The 24,615-nt window shown below is 37.1% G+C and overlaps 1 protein-coding gene across 1 annotated transcript in view; it reads right to left on the bottom strand.

Moving 5' to 3' along the window:
• MALRD1 (MAM and LDL receptor class A domain containing 1) overlaps positions 1–24,615 on the bottom strand; it is a 3,217,568-nt gene that overhangs the window by 698,541 nt on the left and 2,494,412 nt on the right. Inside the window, exon 21 of the mRNA XM_044065510.1 lies at positions 11,254–11,411. Coding sequence (XP_043921445.1) covers positions 11,254–11,411 — 158 coding nt within the window. The remainder of the gene's footprint in view (positions 1–11,253; positions 11,412–24,615) is intronic.

The following is a 24,615-nucleotide window of genomic DNA, read 5'->3' as shown; positions in this document are numbered from 1 at the left end:
GCCTTAATCATTGTACTATTGGTGAGAAGGGTGTACTGTAGGTACGAAGAAGTTATTTTTCCCCTCTGGTCCATGGTTGTACGTGTACTTTATGTTAGAATTAGTATGTAATTTTTACCTTCTGGTCCATTGTTTTATGGTGGGTTCTGACCCTGCCTTCTAGTTTGCCCTAACTCAAACCTGAGATTACAGTATAGACTCCTATTTTAAACTTTGCATTTTTTTGATACATTACACTCCATCTACTCTACTGCATTCTATGGATGTACTACAACTTATTTTATTGCATTCTATGTATGTACTAGAGTCAACATATGGTTAGCTGTCCTACTCAGCTTATTAACAGTGCCTGTGCTACTTTGTAACTGTTACAGTACTACAGCCTTACATTTGATTTCTATAGCCTCTCTCAGAGATAAGGACATGTATAGAAGCTATTTTATTAAGTGTGTCTTTATGCAAGCTAATTATTTGTTAATTGCCATTACTGCTTGATACGAACTAACCTGTTTCTCCCCTCTACATTTATCTTCTCTTTCTCTCCAAAGTACCCAGCTTTCCACTGTGCTGTTCCTGATAGTTTCTAAGAGCCTACCTTCCTGGTGACAAAGGACCCTATCCATTTTAGCGGTCTCATCTAAACAGCCTTTTTTTTGCCCTGCACCCTCTCTCAAGGAAGCAAGAAAGTACGTGGTTGACTAAATGATGATTGTAAAACTGACTACTTTCTACTACTTGCTTCAGGGGTTATTAAGTAAGCTACGAGCCTGAACAGCCAGCAGCCTTTACTCCCACCTCCTATCTACCCTGCATCCAACTAACCTCCTCTACTTCTTATGAACCCCTCTTTACTTGCTATCACTCCATCCCTGGTTCTAAACCAGCTAGCTCCCTACATACTTACCTGCAATACTAGATCTCCCCACTAGGTGGGACCCTCATCGCAACCCTTATCTCCTGCTTTATCCTCCTGTATTTTCCTCTGTAATTACACTAATACCCCTTAGGTCTTACACCTGCTCCTATTTTCTCATTCACCCTTTACTTTAACTGTATACGCTCACCTGTTCTCTTTTTTAATCTCATAGACTCCTGATATACCTCTGATCTTTCCCACTCCTGACTTACATACTTACCTTCAGCTATCAGCATTGCTGATAGTTTATTCTCTAGATTCTCCTTTTCTTGTCTCTACCCGCTCCGTTCGCCCTGTGGGCTCACTCCGCTCTCCTACCCTACCCCCAATTCCCACACACCCCCAGGGGTCCTACTCGTATACCATCTAACCACACCCTTTCACTCTTACACTAATCATAGCCCCTCCCACTGTTAATTAACACCAATTCTCTACTTTCACTTACTGCTGCAAATCTCTCCTACCACACCATACACCTATTTCATTACACATTTAACATACTCCAAACTTATAACTAGAACCTAACAACTTACCCTGCCAGATGCATACGCTATCCTCCTCAACCCTCTTACAGAGGTTACTCATACTTACACTTCTACCACCCCTAACATTAGCTTACCTGCTAACCTCCTATGAACACCCAATATATCCACACATTCTCCACCCCAACACACTATCTACCTCTCCTTCTCTACCTATTCTCACTAACCATGTTAACATAACATCGACACCTAGCTATCTACCAGCAAAATTCCGTAGGATTACCCACATTAGATATGACTCTCCCAAGCCCAGAAAGTCTCTAACTCTATATAAGTTCCCAAATCTTAGACCTCAGACACTACGCGTCTTTTTGAAAGATGGTTGGCATTCATCCAAACCCAGGCCCTATAACTACTACTTCCACTTTACTCCACAACCCTGACACCCATCCTATCCATTTTTGTACTAAACCACTTAACTCACTGATATTAGCTCATCTCAACATACATAGCCTTAATAACAAAGTTGCACAACTCCATGCTCTCCTAGAAGTCTTCTCCTTTGACATTCTTTGTTTAACAGAAACTTGGTTAAAACCTTAAACTAAAGATAATGAAGTCATCCCACCCAGATACAATATTTTGTGACTTGACCGCACAACCAAAAAGGGTGGTGATGTAGCTATCCTTTTTAAATCCAGCCTACAGATTACTACCTTCGACTATATACCACCTCAAGTCCCCAATGCTGAAATTCTTATTACCAAGCTTCAATGTAACAAATTCAAATCCATCTATATTATCTTTACCTATCTTCCTCCTGGTAATAACATTGCCACAATAGAGAATTTCCTCTGTTGACTATCTCAAAATCTGCCTCAAGAAACCATAATCCTAGGTGATTTTAACACTGATTGGAAGTGTTTGAGCAGCTGCCACCCTACAAGCCATATAAACCTTTTTGGTTTTTCACAAACCATTACCTCCCCTACCAGGATAAACAAGCCTAATAAGAAAGAAAGTACCTTAGATTGGATTCTAATAAACAGTCATCTCCGGACATATGAATCTGGAACCCTCCCTGATGATGTAAGTGACCACTCATTAACCTACATCATCAGGCATAAAACCAATCTACCCAACCCAACCATATCTAGAACAATTAGAACCAAGAAAAACTTCAACCCTGATCTCTTCCAAAGGGAACTAAAAGCATGTAACTGGTCTCCCTTAAAATACCTTCCACTGAAGGAAGCTGTCAATCACTTTAATTCTAACTTCTTATCCATTCTAGACCACCATGCCCCAACACACTCTATAAGAATGAGAACTAAATCTGCCCCATGGCTTTCAAAAGAAACCAGGCAAAAAATCAAACTCAGAAATAAATACTGGAACAAATCTTGATCAACTAAAAGCCCAGTAGATCAACAAAACTTCAGGCAACTAAGAAACAAAACTAAAAAAGCAGTACTATCTGACAAAAGAAACTTCTAACTACAATTCCAACAGGCCCAACATAATCAACCACAAAAATTCTGGGCAAGTATTAATCAATTATTACACCCAGGTCAATCCATCACACCAAACCCACAAGGCACAGGCCAAGAATCCTAAACAGACTTCTAATACCATTAATACCTATTTCACTGAGGCCATTCAAATTCTTGCCAGTCAGCTATCCACTCAATACTTACCTATATCTAACTATATCACTAACCCACCCCCTCCATTTCTCTTCTAACCAGTCCCAACTGCATATACTCTTGCCCTCATTAAAAAACTTAAACCATGCACTCCTTTAGCTGACCAAATACCCGCTGAATACCTACAAAAGGCAGCCAAATCTATTGCTTACCCCATTTCCATTCTTATCAATAGAACAATCACTGAAGGACACATCCCCAGCATATGGAAGGTCTCCCATATTATCCCCCTTCATAAGGGTGGTAAATCCACTGAACTCTCCAATTACCGTCCCATAGCCCTACTGTCTCCCCTAGCAAAGATCATAGAAAAATGCATCCATAAACAATTGCTAGACCATCTAATCCATAATAACTTGCTTTCCAACTCTCAACATGGTTTCAGACCTTCACACAGCACTACTACCGCCCTTCTTTCCTTCACTCACTGTATCAACAAAAACCGAAACCTTAATGTGCTTTCCTCTGCACTGTTTATAGATCTGTCTAAGGCGTTTGATATGGTAAATCACCAGTTATTTATAAAAATCCTTAAATCTCTGTCACTAGATGCATTAGCTATAAAATGGTTCCAATCCTATCTGGATAACAGACAACAGGCCATGCTATGGCACAATATTCTATGTACCCATCTGCCCATCAATATAGGGGTCCCCCAAGGGTCCATATTAGGACCTCTCCTATTTTCTATATTTATCAATGACCTTCACCTAACAATCCCCCAAGCTACATGCATACAATATGCAGATGATTTAATGTGTATATGCTCAGCCACATCAATATCTGAACTTCACTCCCTTACCCAAAAGGTCTTTAACACAGTTGAACTATGGTTTACTCAACGCTGTCTCCTTCCAAACCCCCAAAAAACTAAACTCCTCCTTTTCACTCCTATTTGTAAGTCCCCCCCAATAGACTTCACAGTAACATCCAATAACAGTACTCCTATATCCCCAGACCCTACTACCAAACTACTTGGTATCACCATAGATAACAACCTTAACGTTGACACACATATTAATAATACCTTAAAATCTGTTAATAGAAAACTGGGCTCTCTCTACAGGATCAAACCCTTTCTCTCTCCTGCAGCAAGAATAAATATTGCTCACACTCACCTAATTTCTACTCTCCTCTATGCCTCACCCATATATATACTAATCTCTCTAAAAACAACCTTAATAAAATGGAAAATGCCTACAATAGCATAGCCAGATTTGCTACAGGTAAACCTTTTAGAACCCACCACTGTACTAACCTGAAGCAACTAGGATGGCTTGAATTACAAAATCAGCTTAAATTCCACCAACTTACCATTGCCCACAAAACCCTTTACCATCCTACCAATACCCCTATACTATCTACCCTCATTATCCCCTACAACAATCTAAAGACCTTACGTTCATCACATAGACTTCTAGTAAAGATTTGTAAGTCAAACAACAGGGCTGGAGACTCACTTTTCTCTAATGCTGTTGGAAAATCCTGGAACCTTCTTCCTAGCAAACTTTTCTCAATTCCCTCTATATCATGCTTTAAAAACAAACTGAAACTTTTTCTCAGAACACACTGGTTGTGCCCCTGTACCAAACCTGACTGATCTACCACCTTTCTTACTTGGATCTACCTACTCTCTTCTTCTCAATTATTATTGTTCCTTTTCTTAACAAACTGACCTTGACCTTTCTAAATGTTTTTACTTATATCCTCTTAATTTCTTTAAGCAGACTAGTTATTAACTTTTATACTGATTATTACAGCTCCTACTTTTTGTTTTCCTTCTCTATGTCAACCTGTTTACCAACATATTATCTAACTCAGCTGTTATCTTTTTATATGTTGTATTGCAACCACATTTGTTGTATTGCAACTACTTTTGCTTTGTATTAAGTATATGTGTATATTTAGCACTATTCTATGAACAAATGACCACTGTGATTACTCCCTGTTTTTTTCTCTTGAAATGTTTAACATACAAATTAATGTTTGTATAATGTGATTATATTTTTACTTCCTCGGAGCTTATCTCCCCGGTCCTCTACTGGAAATGGACATATATCCAGTTAGACCAGCCCGGTCAACAAATGTAAAATAAATAAAATAAGTAAATTAGGTTTAGAACATTTGAGCCCCTTGTGGGTGTGCAGATCAACTGTTCCAGGGCATTTGAAATAACAAAATCTAGAAACCTCAGAGAAATTGTGTTTGTGCTCATATAAGTCTCCCAATCAATGGAAGGATAGTTGAAATCTCCCGTGACTAAGGTGTTTGGCTGTATACTGAGTGACTCTAGCAAGTCCAGGTAAGTGGTGTGCTTCTACTGGATCATGGTAGGGGACCAGTAGCTAGTGATGATATGGTAGGGTATTTTGCCTATACTTATTTGGACCTAGTGTAGCTCAAGACAGTCATACTAGTTTACCAGTCTCAAGGTGTATTTAGATTTAATGAAGATGGCTACACCTCCACCTTTGGTTCTTTCACACTTTTTTTGAGGTCTGAACATGTGAAAGGCATTGTAGCCTTGTACAGCCAGGGTGCTGTCTACATCCTTGAACCAAGTCTCAGTGACTGCACAGATGTAAACATCTTCCAAGGTGAGGAATGCTTCCAGGGAATGCAGTTTATTGTTTAGGCTCCTATCGTTAAGCAGCATGACCTGGAGCTTGTCTCTAGTGGATTTCATTATGTCAGAAGTTTTGTTGTTTTGTCATTGCCTAAAAGAGGCACTATGGTAGAGGCAAGCATCTTTGCCAGTACCCAAAAGCTTTGAGGAGTCAGGTGAAGGTCATGTCTGGCAAAGCAGCATCATCTATCAACTGTGTCTTCCCAGGGTGTCATATACTGCAGAGGTCTCCAACCTTTTTTGCACCAAGGATCGGTTTCATGTAAGACAATTTTCCGCAGACCAGCCTGCATGCATGTGTGATAAAGTGCATAATAGTTATTTATTTATTTATTTGACGTTTGTTTACTGGGGAGGCCCAACTGGACTAAAAGTCCATTTTCAGCAGAGACTCAGGGAAAAAAGTTTCAAAGTACAATAAAAAGACAATTGGTAATAATTACCAAAAAAAGTGCACATTCTGCTTAACAGCATACCATTGATCTACTATGGTCCAGAGATACATAAACCTAATGGCAATCTTATTGATTTTCTAAGTTTATAAGAGCAACATTTAAAATCTGTCACTATTATTTGGCTCTGTCCAGCATACGTCTCAACTGTACAGATTTTCACAGAATGTCCAGATTTTTGCTTCATATTTTTGGTCTATTTCTCATAAAATTGTTGTTTTCTGGAAAATTTCTGGCATATCATTGAGGTCTGAAGTCAGAAAATAATGACAGTTGAGTTTCAGACTTCACAGAAAATGCATGCTAATGCATAACCTGTATTTCTATATACTTTCTAAGTTTGTAACAGCAATACTTAAGTGTCACTATTTTGGGGTTTTTGTCACCACATTATTTTTGGCTTTGTCCAGATTAGTTGCTCTAACAGGTTGAGAGGTATGTGTCAAGATTTACTGTATGAGAGGTTGAGTGGTATGGTCGAAAGGTACAATATGTAAACCTAATGGCAATCTTATTGGCTTTCTATGTTTAAAAAGCAATATTTAAAATTTGTCTCTATTATTTGTGGCTCTGTCCAGATTTATTGTGTAACAGGTTGAGTGCCATGATCAAGAGGTATGCAAACCTCATTGCTGCTGCTGCCAGGGAGCATGCACAGACACACACAGACACACACACAGTCTCTGCTGAAACACACACACACACACGCACACACGCACACATGCACACGCACACACACACACACACACACACACACACACACACACACACACACACACACACACTTTTTTTGTATTCTTTGACTTTTATTTTACACTCGCTAAACAGCAAAAGCGCTGCTTAGCAAGTGTAAAATAATGGCGAGATCGATTTCACTTCTCTCTGTCTCTCATACACACACACAGTCTCTTCTTCTTTCACACACACATGTATTCTGCTTTCATGCACACATTCACTCACACACGCAGACATATAAGCACACTCATACACATACATACACACATTCACTTTTTGGTTTCACTCCATGCCTGGTGACCCATGATCCATGGCCGAGTACTGGTGCATGGCTCAGTGGTTGGGCACTGCTGAGATACTGGATCCCCCTGGAGTCACACCAGAAGCTAAGCCAATTATTGAAATCAATAATTTTCTGTCTGCATTGTGGCATAATTGTAGGTGAAGGTAGTATGTTGCTTAGAGCTAGGGACATACATGCCTGGGACACATAATCTGAGAGTTCAGTCATGCCTCTGTTCATATAGACCAGCGAGGTACATCTCAAGTTATTCACTCCAACATGTACTATGACAGAGTCATAATGGTAGTTGTTGCTAGGTAACTTGAGTGCATGCATGATTTGATAGACCCTGGTACCTGACAGGCAGCTGACTGTGACCCTCTCCTTGTCCAACCTGCTGAGGGAGACATCTGTGTGTTTCACTATTGAGTCGTCTGTGATTAGGACATTAGGTTTTGAGTTGCTTTGCCTTAAAGGCTTAATTGTTGAGACACTGATATGTATGTTGTTATGTGTAGTGGTGGATTTTGTTTGTGTACCAGTATGTGTGGTTTGTTTGTGCTTGGGAGGTCTATGGCTTTTTGGTAGGCCATTAGTGAGTACCTCCATGTATGTGGGTTAATGTCTCATGACCTTATCTTGTGTGAGTGGAGAGGTGTGTGTGCTGACAACCTATTTCATGCCTTGTTTATTGTTGCATGAGAGAACTCATTCTAGTTTCATGGTATAGCTACATCTCTCACATACTATATTTGTTTGCTTTAGGAGCAAATGGTTTTCAGTACATATGAGACAATTGCTGCATTGCCTCAGGATGCCCATGGGAATCAGACTGGCTGGAGAAATGTTGGGAAACTGACTATCCATAGTAGTAGGTAATTCTTAAGTACTAACTTCTGAGAGGGCAAATTAGATCAGCTATTGCTCTGGGATTAACAAGCAAATGTATTCTATAGAAGATCAGGGATGATAAGTGGGGCAACACTGCTCAAAGCTCAGCCAAGTTGCCTGCAGTGCAGAAGTGTGCAGCTGCATTGGCCGAAGAGCAACAGGGAACCTGGGAGGGTTTCACTGACTGGTGTCCAGAGAATAAAATTGAGGCTTATATATAGGCAATTTTAAACAGTTTTAAGCTAGTCTGCCAAGAGAAAATGTTCAAAATTCAATGATCCTTCCTTCAATAGTCCCTAGCTCAGACAAGGCTGTAGGCAATACATTTCATAACTTGCAAGATTTATTTGACTTTATAGTCTCATAGCAGTGCTCTCTTATGCAATACATGAATGAATCTGAGTATTTTGTTCTTGTCTGTTTGAAGGTAGCAACATTTTGTCTGAAATTTAGACTGATGAGGAGTGGACCATACTCAAGATATGCAATGAAGAGATTTTTGGGCACTAACACCCTGTTGTCAGCAAAAAACTGGTAGGAGATTATATAGGATACTTTTAGTTGTTTTAGAATTTGTAAACCTATAGGTCTACACATCTGTCAAAAGATAACATCTAAGATAGTCCTCAGATACCACTGTAGTTCTGTTAAGGATATATATAATCCTTCTGGATCCTTAATGTGTTGATGCTGAGCTTGGGCAAGTCCCTTCTGAGTTTGTAATACCATGGCATCAGGCTTTCCAGGAAGACTATTAGAAGTCAGTCTCTTCTCTTTCCTTTATTTAATATGTTGGGTGAATTATGTCACTTATAAACATATGGATACAGTGTGCAGTTGATATCTGATACATCATAAGGTAGATGACTGATAAAAATAGAGAACAGCAGGGGTCCCAGCACTGACACCTGTGGGCCTGCTTTTGTTGCACATCCTGTCTCTGAAACACTGTTGTTAAGACATACTACACAGATGCTGTGATTTTAGAAATACTGAAGTACTTTATGAGCAATGCTTGTTTTTCCTAGGTATTGAAGCAGTAGCTAGTGGTCTACAGTTTCAAAGGCACATTTAAGAGCCCATATAATGTCACCTGTGTGCATCTGTGAGTAGTTTATTTTCCATATTTGTATAGCATTGGTTAGAATACATATATATTGTACTGCATCTTTGACAAAATCTACGCTTTTTGTCTGTATGTCACACTTTCATATATTTTACCTTTCAACAGCTTTTCAACAATGTTGACTGTAGTTTTTCCTTTGACCTTAGTAGCTTGTATGTATATTTTCTGTGTCATTCTTTTCTTGTATTTAAATAGAACTGAAATGCAATAAAAATTATATTTGAAAAAAAAAATGTTGACTGTAGGGCAAGATCTGACAGTTGACTGGCAATCATGACGGTGGTGGGAGTAGGAGCTTTGGAGAAGGACAGTATTAATGAACATTTACAATTGGAGGAAATAGTTTTGGTAGTAAGCATGAAAAAGAATAAATGTAGCAATGGGTGGCTTAGAATAGTACTATCTACTTTTAACAATTTGGGGTATATATGGAAATATAGAATGTAGCGCTGTTCAGTCTTATGTAATACTCCCTGAATATCTTTTCAGAAAAGGTTTTAACGCAGGCAGTAGACAGGAAATATATTAACGTGGGAGGGCTGTATTGCACAGGGGAAATGTCATTAAAGAATAGTGCTGTTTTTAACTACATTAATATTTTTATAAGTGGGCTGGGTATTGGTGATAACATCTGGAATATGATGATAATGCTAACTTGTTAACCAGATAGGCCCACTGGATATGCATTTCCCTTTCATAGTGACCCAGGAGCAGTGCCTTTTAAAGTGACTTGCCCAAGGTCAGACAGTAGGCAAATGAGGGTTGAGAGAATCAAACCCTGTACCACAGGTCACAGCCTTAATGTTCTTCCCCAACAGTAGGTAAGAATGTCTTACTGGAATTCAGGTTGCCAATAGCCCACTTGAGCCATTTTGGACTGTGGAGTAGATTCGTTTGCAGAGAGTGTAAATAGGTAAGTACTTTACCATGTGTCTATTCTGATACTTTCTATCACCTTTGGAACACTTCTCTTTTATGTCTGTTATTAATGTTCCTTTTCCAGTCTAGTCTTACTGTCTCTCTTGTTTTTACTTTGTGTTGTTAGTTGACTTGTTAAGCATGACTTTTAGTCTCGATGAAATAATGTCTTCTGTGGGCATTGGCATTTTGTAGAAAACAGAGAATCCAGCTGTTGAATTTTATCAATGGTATACCTGAATTACATCTCTGTTTTTCAGAGATTCACTTGCTTTTGGAAATGGTACAGTTCAGTGCATGCCTGAGATGTAGTGTTCCCATATTAAAATTCCAGCTAGTTAAGACTTGAGCAATGATCATCGATTGTACATTGGAGAATTTGTAGACCTGTTAAGATAAGCTTGTGATAGCCACATCAAAGATTGTATTTTTTTCTGTCATAAGATTGTGGTGCATTCTCTAACCAGTTGTATCAATCTGTTTCCTATAAAAGTCATATTACTTTTTGAGCTATATTTTTCAGTCACTGTTTAAGTATCTTGCTTTATTAATTTCTGTTGTTTGGCTTTGATACTATAATGTTCAGGGACACTTGCAATAAGTTGGTGGAAGATGGGATTGGAATGCATACTGTTGAAGTAAATCATTTTGTACTACCTTCTATAATCAGTCAGTAGTTCATTATGCCTTTTCTTTGTAGCATGTTTTCATTAAAATTGACAGTATGTCAGTTAGAATGCAATACTGTTGAGTAGAGCTATGGGAATTTAATGGTTTGTGTTTTATATAGTGTCTGTGGGTATTCAAAGTGACAGAGTCAGGTGACTTTGAAGACTGAATGGAAATCACGTACATGGCAGCAGTGCAGTGTGAATTTTTGGGAATTATGCTTTAGCTTGTACACAACAGCTTTCTTTTTGATTTACAAGCTCTGTTTACTGTGATTAGAACTGTGTGAATCTGCAATGTATCATTATTATTAAATGGCATGCAAGGCACCAGTTTATAATATTATTTCTGTTAACAAAATTTGCATACATGGTATTTCACTTTTTCAGTGTGATACTGCCACTGAGCAAAGCATTTTTTGCTCAGAGAAGAAAATGTAATCATCATACCTTTAGAACTCCCATCAAATTGGAGCCATACATGTAGAACCAGAATCGAAGACTACAAAGCCCCATGCTGGCAGGAAAGGAATTGGTGGTAGTAAACATTGCAATGTTGCCTTTTCTTTGATTGGCTGAATTAATGTACAGAAACCATTTTCCTGGACCTGAAAAAAGAAAACTATTATTTTAAATATTTTGAATGCATATTTTAATAAACTTCTTCTTTAAAGTCCATGTGCATACAGTTATAAAAACAAAGATATGAAAGTCTCTGAAGATATTTTACAAATATAAAACATTCTTCTGAATAGGACGTTATATTATTTTATATTCATGTTCGCACAAATATTTTTTACCTCGGTAGTCAGACGCCATGCAGTTTCCTTAAAGTCAATGACATAATATTTAATTCAGTGAAATTCTTGCATCCTGAGGGGTTTCACATTTCCCCCAAAATACAACAATTTTCTAAACCAGTGTCGAAGTTACAGGGGTCTTCTCTTCATGAAAGCTATGAGGGATTACACCCGCCTAAGTAAAGTATTCAAAGATACTGAATGATGAACATAGAGGCACGCAGAATGAACATGTTTTCATCTGGTAGAGTTTTATCCAAATATGTACATCTGTAAGAGGCAACATTCAAAGAGTAGCTCATTTTAACAATGTATCTCCGTTGTTCAACTTCCTGACCACTCGTTTAGTTGGTGACACAAGGTAAAGTGAAATAATGTTGGATAAAGTACTAGCTGAACCGTGTGGAAATGGAAATGTAATGAAAATAGTAATGCTTTCTCTAATGATATCTTTGTAGGGATGTGAACATGCGTGCAGGAAAGAAAGAAAAAACGACATAGCGATATAAATAATGCATTATTCCATGTGGCAGGCATACTACTGAGACTACGATGGTTAATGGGAGCACCTTTCAGAGAGCAGGTAGCATTATCTCTCAACCTAAATGGTATGAAGTTATCCGGTTGGTACCTTGCTGATGAAGCATCTTAGCACTGGATCAGCAGGACAAGGACACAAAGACTGACACCTAATGGCAATTTGTATGATTGCATTTTACCTAAACAAGGATACAAAAGCTGACACCTAATGGCAATTTGTATGGTTGCATTTTACCTAAAGTCTGATTTGGGGATATGTTCATAGTTTCATAGGTTCATATTAGGCTAATTACCACTGTGACTTTTTCAAACTTAGCCACACACCTAGATGACAATCAAACAGTGTACCTTTTGTCTTTGAGATTAATCCATTCCCCTTTGTGTGCTACCAGCCCTGCCAAATGCTAACATTTAATGGCATGCATACAGTTCACTGATAAAATTGTCACTAATAGGATTACTTGCATCATGCATATCGTTGGGACAGATGGAGTCATGCTTTATCTCTTCTAGCTACTCTTCACTTTGGACGAATATATATTCACAGTAGAACATTTCATTTTGCAGAAACCTGCCTATAAGCTATAGTAATGCATGCATTACTGCATGCACATGATGTTAAATTATGCATCTGTGGCAATAACCTTAGTCATCACAATTCACTGATGCATCCAGCAACTACAAAAAGATGAACAGCCCAAAGAACATACCTGCTGTAGACCATGGTATGCCTCTGTAACAAGACAAATAGGACAGGCTATCACTAGACATTATTTCTACCATGTGACAGAGGCAGCAACAATCTTGGCAGAATCTTTAAGAGGCTGGAATTTACTCCACTTCTGTAAATTGCTACATCATCCCTGTGCAGACTAGAATTGTTTGCACCACATTATTCATCCTGCTCTGAGATCACAGATGGTGGAACACAGAAATCCACCAGAAATGCAAAGAATGTGTTGAGTGACAAAGTAGCCAGTGTAGAGGCTGCAGGTAGTGGTTTATGCTATGACACAACATCCTAAACACATCACAGGTCTTACATACATACAAACAAATATTTCAAGCATGGGCATTAATAGTTTTCTAGCCTGCCAATATACCAAAACACTTGCTCCCATAATAAGTGCCCAGGCTGTTTTTAAAAATATATAAACTAATGCTTGCTTTAATGTAATTTGGTAGTCTGTTCCATGCATCAGCAGCTCTCTCAGAGAACCAATTAATGCAGTTCTCATTCCTATAGATTTTTTACATAGGTTGTGTGACGATCCTCTAGTATTTTTTCATAACCCAAACATTCCCAGAGGTAGTTGTCTTTAAATGCCCTATATATACTTGAATGCAATCTTCTTAGATACCTATAACAGACATTGTACAATTTCAGATAATTACTTAAATTTTCACATCCATGAATGCCCTTGGTATACTTCTGCTGTACTCTTTCCAGTTTACTCATGACTTGTTTTCTTATAAGGTTTCCATATTACTATTCCATACATACATACAAAATACTAGAGAATCGTCACACAACCTATGTACATATCTATAGGAATGAGAAGTGCATTAAACTCCAGCTCTACTCAGTGGCATACCGCCTGCTCAGAGGCGATCTGTGCCTGACGTATAAAGCCATGTCCAACCCAGAATTAATGGACATGCTGCACCTCAGAAAATCCAAATCCCATTGAGCTACGCGCTCGAGAGACTTGAACCTCAGCACTGAAATAAATAGGACATGCTGGAGGACAGATTCATAACCCAGAGGCTCCCTTCACTCTGGAATAAAATCCCAGTCCAGGTTAGGCAGAGTCCCTCATTGACTCTCTTCAAGAGGAATCTTGATGAGTGGATGGGAGATAGTAGGTTTACCCCGGGTATCACTTCTGTGTCACTGTTAGACAGAGGCACAGTATACTAAACTCAAAAAAGGGCATAGCAAAATTCATTTAAAATGGGTGGCGAAAGCCAAACACACTCTGGCTAGGCTTATAAATGCCCTAGGGCAGATAGCCTAGTATGAACCTATGAACCTATACTCTAAAGTAACTATCAAACAATGACTTCATAATTTTTGATGTCATAGATGTTATATACAAGCTATAGTTCTATAACTATCATTAACCAATTGGTTGATATGATTAGAAAAACTAATAGCTGGATCTACCCATATACCCAGGTCCTTAAATGAGTCTACAGTTTCAATCACTGTAGGCTGTATTAAATATTCACCTCTCAGTTTATGTCTCCCAAATCTCATATGCTTAGTTTTTGATGTGTTTATCAGCATATTATTCTCTTGTGCAGAATTGGTCAATTTAGTCTAGCTCCTTAGCGGATATGCCCTACCTGCAACACATGTAATCAGTTGTCCCAATTTCAGGTCATCAGCATATAGACTGTAGAACACCTCAGATGAAAAAGTTAAGTCTGAAAGATACACTCTAAATCTTGACTGCCATTTGGTGTTCTCTATCGCCACTTTTTGATTTCTATAGGAATTGTCCATTAAAAGTAGCATGTTAGTGAGTAACCATTGCAGTATGACAATGATTTTAGCCTAATCGTCTCCATTTGCTGGTGCTGGCTCTGTTGGAAGCAAGATCTTAACTACAGAGCATGACTCAGTTGTGACTGAGTGCCATTAGAATTTTTTTATTATTAAATTTGCTAGGATGTTGTTCCTTATTCACTTCCTGCAACTAAATAGCAGTACAAACAGAAGCCTTTAAGGCTCATATTCTATTAGGAGACCATTAACAACAATGAAATAATATGAATCAAATTTCTGTACTACTATACATTTTAAAAGAACCTTGTGTTTATGTTTATTGCATTGTGTCCTTGTGGATTTAGAGAAAGCATATGGCAGGGTGCCTAGAGAGGAGTTGTGGTATTGTATGAGGAAGTCGGGAGTGTCAGAGAAGTATGTAAGAGTGTTACAGGATATGTACGAGGGTAGTGTGACAGCGGTGAGGTCTGCGGAGGGAGTGATGGATGTGTTTAAGGTGGAGGTGGGACTACATCAAAGATCAGCTCTGAGCCCTTTCTTATTTGCAATGGTGATGGGCAGGTTGACAGACGAGATCAGACAGGAGTCTCCATGGACTATGATGTTTGCAGATGACATTGTGATCTGTAGTGAGAGTAGGAAACTGCTGGAGGAGACCCTGGAGAGGTGGAGATATGCTCTAGAGAGAAGAGGAATGAAGGTCAGCAGGACTAATACAGAATATATGTGTGTGAATGAGAGGGAAGATAGAGGAATGGTGAGGATGCAGGATGTAGAGGTGGCGAAGGTGGATGAGTTTAAGTACTTGGGATCAACAGTTCAGAGTAATGGTGAGTGTGGAAGAGAGGTGAAGAAGAGAGTACAGGCAGGATGCAGTGGGTGGAGAAGAGTGTCAGGAGTGATTTGCGACAGACGAGTACCAGTAAGAGTGAAAGGGAAGGTCTACAAGAGGGTAGTGAGACCAGCTATGTTATATGGTTTGGAGACAGTAGCATTGACAAAAAGGCAGGAGTCAGAGCTTGATGTGGCAGAGTTGAAGATGTTAAGATTTGCACTGGGTGTGACGAGGATGGACAGGATTAGGAATAAGTATATTAGAGGGTCAGCCCAGGTTCGAAGGTTTGGAGACAAAGCCAGAGAGGCAAGATTATGTTGGTTTTACATGTGCTGAGGAGGGATGCAGAGTATATTGGGAAATAGATGCTAAGGATGAAGCTGCCAGATAACAGGAAAAGTAGGAAGCCTAAGATAAGGTTTATGGATGTGGTGAGAGAGGATATGCAGGTGGTTGGTGTGACAGAGCAAGATGCAGAGGACAGGAAGTAATGGAAACAATTGATCTGCTGTGTCGACTCCTAACGGGAGCAGCCGAAAGAAGAAGAAGAAGCTTCATTAGGAAATTGCTTTATTCAGTTAGGTAGGTAGCTAGTTAGTTATTTAGTATTTTTAATTACAGGTGTTAATGGCCAATTTCCTTGGAAAATTTCTACAAACAAGGTATAAAACATGTGACGTATAAAAATTACAGATATCTGTTATAAACTAATACAGCTTGGTGCATAAACAAATCAATAAAATGTTCAAAAGTTCGTAAGACATCTGAGATGCCATACAGCAAAGCTCCGACATAGCTTAAAACATTCACTGCTCATTTAGTGTTGTTTATTGGTCAGCATATTGTACAGTGCAGTTAATTCACTGATAAATGAAATTTATACTAGGAATTCAGCATATTATTGTATGTAGACAGAGCTGAATACTAAATTTTCAAGTCAATGATGTTAGCATGCAGCATTAGAGGTGAGAGTGTGTGTGTGTGTGTGTGTGTGTGTGTGTGTGTGTGTGTGTGTGTGTGTGTGTATATATATATATATATATATATATATATATATATATATATATATATATATATATATATATAGAGGTATACATATGGGGTTAAATATAATCGTTACAAGAATAGACTGACTAAAGAGGAGAAGAATTAAATTCAGCAAATGACATGGTTGTAGTCTAAGGAATCAGATCTTAGATAAAATTGTTGTTTGTTTTTGCTTGACTCATTTACTTTCATTGTCTTGCTATTTTGCTGATTTCTGCCATGGTAAAGAAATTACTTGTGGTGAATGTGCACCTGCATGTATAGAATGTCTGCAAAGACTTAGGCATGCATATTTTCATCATTCACATAATCGGCATGACTGATTTGGCTACTGGCTCTGATGTCAGTATTTAAATCATAAGTTTAGATGTTATGTTCTAATAATTTTTTAAAAGAAACATATGTTTACCATATTAATGTCACAAATCAACAGAGGAACCAGGCTTAACAATACTTGTTAGCAATTGATTGTTAAGATGTAAAAGACAGGAAATCGAGATAGAGTATAATCTCTTCTATGACTCAGTTTAAATAGCTATGTTTAGTTACAGTTTTCCATAGTAATAACAATAATATTACGCAGATTACACGATCCTGTGTTATTCATCAACAACAGCTGCAGCAACATGCCTAAGCAGCAGTTAGTATCGCAGTAAAGAACTTTTGATTTAAAGTGCATGCCTAAATACAAACAAATTGAAGGCAAACACAGTGCCCTAGAAATAAGCAGCCTGTTATGTCTTTGAACATAAACAATTGAAGTAACACCAAAGCTTTAGAATTAATGATAAAATTATTTTTAGTAGAAAAGATTGATTGGAAATGGATCTGGTAACAAATCTTTGTATAATAAATGTACACTGTAAACATGACTTATAAGGCTTATACGGGCTTATTACAGAAAGAAAAAGTAGGACGTGTTTAAAAGTCATCTGCAACAAGTGCACTTATGCAATAAGTTCAGAAAGAAAATATTTTTTTTCTGAAACAAAAGCAGGCTAATCTACTAAAATCCTCATACAGTCAGCAGGAAAGATTATCACATATGGTACTCTTCAAAGAAGTTGTATAATTGTTGCTAATGCTCTGTAGGTAATGAAGGAAGTATAGAATAAGATGGGAAGTAAACTAAGTGTTGTGAGACGAGGCAGGACAATCTGCATCCATAAAACAACAGCAAAACTAAGCTACAAAAGATCAGGAGCAGCCTTGTTAGTCCTAAAGAAAGCAAAAATGTAAATATTACTACAAGGAGAAAGAATGTCATCAAGAATGCAAAATCCTTGTAATCACGGCTGCACAGGTAAAAACCACACTCTCCAAAGCCAAGAATACAGCATCCATGGGACCTGACAACATCCCAGGCTGCGTTCTACATGAACTACAGAATGAACTGGCACCCCCACCTAAGCACCATGTTCAATCATAGCCTCACCTCAGGCTTTGCACCCACTGAATGGTGCACAGTGACGGTTATCCCACTCCACAAAGGAAGAGCCACCACGGACCTGGGAACTACCACCCCATTAGCCTAATGAGCCTGATTTGAAGGCCATGGAATGTATCATCATGGAACTTATAAACAAAGACATTGGTAATCTCCAGACTTTGGACCCCACCCAGTTTGGGTTTGTAAATGGCAGATCATGTCTCCTAAACCTGATGGACTTATTTGAAGCAGTCACCAAAGCTGTAGATGAGGGTAAGGTGGCTCACACAGCCTATCTAGATCTCACCAAGGCTTTTGACATCATCCCCCATTCTGGAATTATAGATAAACTCACTAAACTAGGCATAAATCCCTATGTCACAAGAAAGGTTGCCAACTGGCTCACTGACAAAACCCACACTGTGAAAGTAGCAGACTCCAAATCTGACTTCAGACTAGTGACAAGTGGAGTACCACCAGGATTCAGTCCTGGGTCCTGTCCTGTTTGGTATCTACTTTTCTGAAGTAGAGGCTAGCACAGATGATCTTTGACTAACAAAGTTCAGAGATGACTGCAAACTAGCAGCCATAATCGAAACTCCTAACGATGTGGACATCCTACAAAAGGGTCCCACTGACACAGATGCCTGGTGTCAAAGCCATGGCCTCAAGCTCAATGCCAAAAAGTGTATTGTCATCCCCTTTGGTAAAAACTCTGTACCCATGAGCTAACACACAGGTGGTAGTCTACTTAACACCGAAAGTACGATAAGAGACCTTGGGACACAGGTGGACAGTAGTCTCTCCTTTGATCTTTGATAATCACATCGCCACAGTAGACAGGAAATCCTTGTACGTGGCACACCTCATCTCAAAAGGTCATTGTTTCCCTCTACTCGGCACTCATTAGACCCATTATAGAGTACAATGCCCCTTTTGGTATGCACCTCACAAAACATCTACAACAACTGGAAAGGCCGCAGAAATACCTCACAAAGAGGATTAGTGGCCTGAAACAGATGCCCTATGCAGCCCATCTAAAAAAACTCCAGCTTTACTCCATCACATATTGCCTACTCAGAAGCGATCTCTGCCTAACATACAAAGCTATGTCAAACCTAGAGCTGCTGGACATGTTCCACTTAAAGAAATCCCAATCCCTCCGAGCTACACGCTCTAGGGACCTAAACCTTGTCACCACAATAAACAGAACATGCTGGAGGAAAAGATTCCTGTCCCAGCGACATCTTATACTCGGGAACAAACTACTTATCTATAGCAAACAAAGTTCATTAGCACTCTTCAAGAAAAATCTTGATGACTGGATGGGAAATAAGAAATTCACCCCGGCAATCACATCTGTGGCTCTGCTCGACAGGGGCACAGGAAAATAATTTTCTTGGGTGGCGAAAGCCAGGGTACCTTTTGGCTAGGCTTATATAGGCCCTAGGGCCAATAGCCTAGTACCTACCTATGAACCTATGAACCTAAGTCATTTGAAGGCATTGAATTAGAAGCAGCAGGAAAAGAGCATCAAAGGATGGAAGGATGAGGTTGCAGAAAATTATGAACAAAATGGAAACAGAGCAATTGACTCTTAATGTGAAAGGACAAGTTGTAAGTGCATGACATATGTAGAAAACAGGAAGAAATATGGTTATATAGTACAAAAACAATATAATTAATTATAATAATGAACCATGCACTAGGGCAGACACAGAATAAAAACAGCATTGTAAAAAGGATTGAGGAGAAAGGGATAATAGAAAAGTACAGATATTCAGTGACAAGACGCATGCAAAACAGGCATAACTAAAATGAACCGATAGAAATTAAATCTGGTTTAATGAAAGATTTATAACTATTGGCAAGGTGAATGGTGTCATACTTACTAGAAGGAAAATCAAAGGCATGAAGATGGTGCTAAATGAGGTGTTACACATGAATAACAGACAAAATTAAGAGAAAGTTAAAACGATGACTTTATTCGAATAATATGGTTACATGGTAAGCCAACAAAACAAGTCAGGTATGATGGATGATTTCTGGATTATGATCACAATTTTTAATTGGAGAATTACTAAATGAAAAAGAAAATAAATCAAAAATAAGAAGAAAAAGCAAAATGCTGGATATACAATGCATGTTAACTGTCCTCTTTAATGCAAAATAAAGAGCTATGCATCAAATGCAAATTTTGTGATAAATGAAGAAAAAAGAATGTCAACATATGCAATAAAGTTCTACACAAATTTGCAGTTTACTCTTCGAGGACAAAGTTATGAATTTTTTAGCAGTGAGTCACAACCACAATGTATTATACACAGACACGTGCAAATGGTAAGGTGCAGGACTATAAGTCTATAATTAAACTTAAAGAGCCAAATAGGTTAGAATGAGATGGTTAAAATTACATAGGACATGCAAAATAATTAACAAAAGGAGTTTTATTTGGGTAGATACAATAAGCATGACAAATCAGGAATCTAAATACAAATTATTTAATACTGCAGCCACAAAAACAATATATATCAGTACCAATAATTATAATAGATAGAACCTAAAGGTAACTAATGCAGCTAATGATATCTTTGACAAGATGCTGTATTAAGCTAATGAGCTCTTTGACAAGATGTCGGATGAAGCTGCATTTTTGGATCTCAAAATATTATCATAGTGGGAGATATAAATCATTTTCATTGGAGATGGGAGAGGGCAATGAAAACAAACTTAAGAATGATATTGACACAAACAGCGATACCTATGAATACTTCATAGTAATAGATTTATATCAAGAGGTGACCTCTTATTAGATACTATGTTTCTTAAATATTTAGCTAACATTGAGTCAATCTAGTAAGGTAGAGGAGATTATAAAAATACAAAAAAAGAAGAAAAACATTAAATTTTATTATATCAAATGTGTAAGGCAACAACATAGCATCTAGACTACAAAACTCATTGATAAATCATATGACTGGGGATATCATGCTTATAAGACAGGAGTTTCAATGAATATGAACTGCCTGACCTTTCTGGTACAATTATCAGATGTAGGAAAGACTGTTCTATGAGCAGATACTGTATCTGTGCTTTTAGTTAAGCTTTTGATGAGTGAACTATTGCACAATGACTGAAAAACTGAGAGGGTTAGGAATCTATCCAATAGCTGAAATGTGGAGTTGCAGAAATAGAAGAGTAAAGCTAAAAGACAGGCCAACAGCAACATAGATATCAGAGCAGATGAAAATTGAACAGGGCTCTTTAGTTTGTAACAATCCTTCCTACCAATGTACCCGAGCACATTAATGGTACTGAATTAAATGCAGTGTACCAAATCTTCTGATGATATAAAATTAGTTGCATGTATTATTCATGCAAGATGAAACAATGATGTAAAGTTTCCTTGATACTGTGAATCGACTCGACTGACTAAGGATAAGTATAAAAGTGAGTTTCGATAAACAGCAGTCATGAGATTTGGTAGATGTATACTTGACGACAAGGTATTTATGGGAAGGTACCAATGAATTTGTCTTGGTGAAGATAATGAATTATACCATGCAGGTCCATCCAAAATGGTCAAGACATGGAAGAAAGATCAGGCAAATGATGGTCTACACAAGAAGGTAATCACAAACCAATCAAATATTTTTATCAAGAAAACACCATGGATAAAAGTAACTACATACATGTTAAAATTACATCAAAAGATAAAACCTTCAGCTCTGTAGGCATCCAACACTCTATTTTGGGAATAGCAAAAGTCAAATATGATTAGTGTTAGAGGGGTATGTTCTGGATGCATAAAAGCCATGAGGGAAGTCAGATGTTGCAGAGAACTATACTCTATTAGAATTTGGAGCATAAGAACTATCAAACAAGGGGAACATGATGTGATAAAAGATACACAAAAAATCTTGGAAATTAGTGAAATGAAATAGACTGGGAAATTTTACATCAGATAATTAGATCTTCTACTATGGGCAACCGTCTTGTAAAAGAAATGGAGTAACCCTCATATTAAATAAATGTATAAAAATTAGTGCTCTTTTACATTACAATGATGCTAGTTTATGCTCTAACTACAGTTGACAAAGAGAAGGCAGTTATCCTCTCTATGAGCATCAGCTGCATCTACTGGATATAACAACAAAGCATGATATTACATTCATCAAAGCTAGTTAGAATAGGGGGCATGACCAAAATGGCTGAGAGCAGCAACTGGTGAAAGCTCTGTGACTGACAACGTTTTTCTGACAAAAAATGTAATCAAAATATTAAAATACGAAGATACTTTTTAGCTAATTTGATTAATTAATAGAGAAAAGATGTATACCTTCAAGTTTTTAAAAAGCTATAGTTTTCTGTCAGAATTTCAACTGTTTGGTTAAGAGAGAAACCAAGGAACTTAAAAGAACAATATTAAAGCAACTTTGCGGTTTCCTGCAAAGATAAAAATGTTTCCTTTCAGAAGATACCAAAATATTTAACATGCTGGAGGAGTCATCCACTTCTGTTAATAGAAATAAAATCCTTAATGATACTGAAGAAATAGAGTGCAATAATATCTCACTGAAGAGACAAAGTAAGCTGAATTCTTGGAAAACTGCTTCTGAAACTCAAAATCCAAAAAAAAAACAAGTGACTCTTATTGTCTAATTGCAGGACTATTATTTTCTGAAGCAATGCACTTGCCCTTTAAGTAAACAGTTTGTAAAAACTTTATGCCTCAAAACCTACCTAAGTATGTATTTATATTTTAAGATAAAACATGTTTTCATGATGAGGAATATTATGGGTTAGTTTTACTGTTGTACTATATTTACAGTGAAAGACTTAACATGTTTCATTTAACTAAACTTATAAGTATGTTTGTAAATGTTAAGCAAATGCTTCCTGTAAGAGAATGCCATTATATTATAATCAATAGAATTAGTAACTTTAAAGTTATATAAATTAAGAATTTTATTTTATTTGTTCAACATTGCTTAGTATGTGCATTGCTGGGTTAACTCAATGTCAGGCCTAAGTAAAATGCTAATTTGCAATATTAAAATGCTGGTGATTTTGTTTTCTTTGTTCCTGTGTAACATTCCTTTCACTGGTTATTTGTGAAACAACTGACACTTAGAAAGAAAACCTGAGAACAAAAGAATGTTGTATTTTCTCAGAATGCTGGATTTTTCCCACTTGAGTTTTCCTGAAGAAAATATAGGTCAAAGTTCATCTCTGATGTCCACAAAAGAAAAAAAAGAAATTAGTATTTTTTCTTTTCTCGAGTACATATATGTGTGAAATCTACTCAAAATAGTCTCTTTTCTTTTCTTAGAAGTGAACAATTGTTAATACAAAAGTTATAGCAATGTTTAATATTAGGATGATGTAAAATATAATTTGCTTACATTTTACATGTTAATAGTTTATGCTGTAGTGTTATCAACTTTAACTATACATATTAAATGTACATATTAATAGAAAGAAGTAACGTTGCATGTTTGTTTCTGATTAAAACAGCTTAATAGAACTAAGAAGAATGAGCAAGTTACAGTGGAAATTAACAGCTGTTGTGTGCTGTGAGTGGTCATTTTCACATACAGTAGCCAGGTTCTAATGTCAGATTGTAAAGCTTAGACCAGAACAACAGTTCAAAGTGGATAAACATGCACATATTCAAATTAAGTAAGCAGGGATTCTTATATATATATATATATATATATATATATATATATATATATATATATAAGCAAGATTGCTTGTAATATTAGAATTAATAACAGTAAACATCTTATGACTAATATGCATATACACAAGGAATGCAGTATCTACTATGTGCAATTAATAAAAGAGCAGTATCAGTAAACTAAGAAATATGTTTATATACTATAATCTATACTAGAGAGCTAATGATTAAATAGCTCTTTGATGTGTGATTTTAGAAATACAATATATATATATATATATATATATATATATATATATATATATATATATATAGAAAGAGGTGGAATACTAGTGGGAAAATTAGACAGAAAAAAATTATATTTAAGTAGCAAACTGTTTTTAAGAAAGATGTTTATTACATACACCTGCATATGGCAGAAATGCAGATGTGCAATAGCTCATGTAATTTACATAGAAAAATCATATAAAATATTTCAAAATAATATAAAAGCTGACATTTGAAAGCTGGTCATGTGAACTTTTAAACATTTTGCATGTTATAAGCTATTAGATTAACTAAAACTATCTGAAATAACTCATTTCATAAGTCAAAGCAGAAACTGGAGTGTTTTATTGCTGAATCAGTACATCCATTTAATAGAAAGTAAAGTAGGCCTTTCAATATGTTTGAATCTGGGAAAGGAGATTTTAGGTGTTGTTAAGTAGGACAATACTATAGTAGTTTGACCATTCAATAGGCAGACTAGGAATTTAGGTATCCATTGTAGGTTGTGTTTTAGTAGCAATATATGCAGTTATAGTTGTAGTCTTGTCTTTGTCTTTGTTATTTTTGAATGTTAGTTTAGTTTGTAGAAAGGAAGAATTAAAAAAAAATCTGGAATTTCCTGATAGTGTTGGAGGAATGCATTAGATTCTTATATATAATTCAATTAATATGGTGAATAAATGTGTCATGTTATCTTTT

The sequence above is a fragment of the Protopterus annectens genome, chromosome 3.part0 (assembly GCF_019279795.1).
Source record: "Protopterus annectens isolate FY-2018-M chromosome 3.part0, PAN1.0, whole genome shotgun sequence".
NCBI lineage: Eukaryota > Metazoa > Chordata > Ceratodontiformes > Protopteridae > Protopterus > Protopterus annectens.
This window is presented reverse-complemented; position numbering and strand designations above follow the sequence as displayed.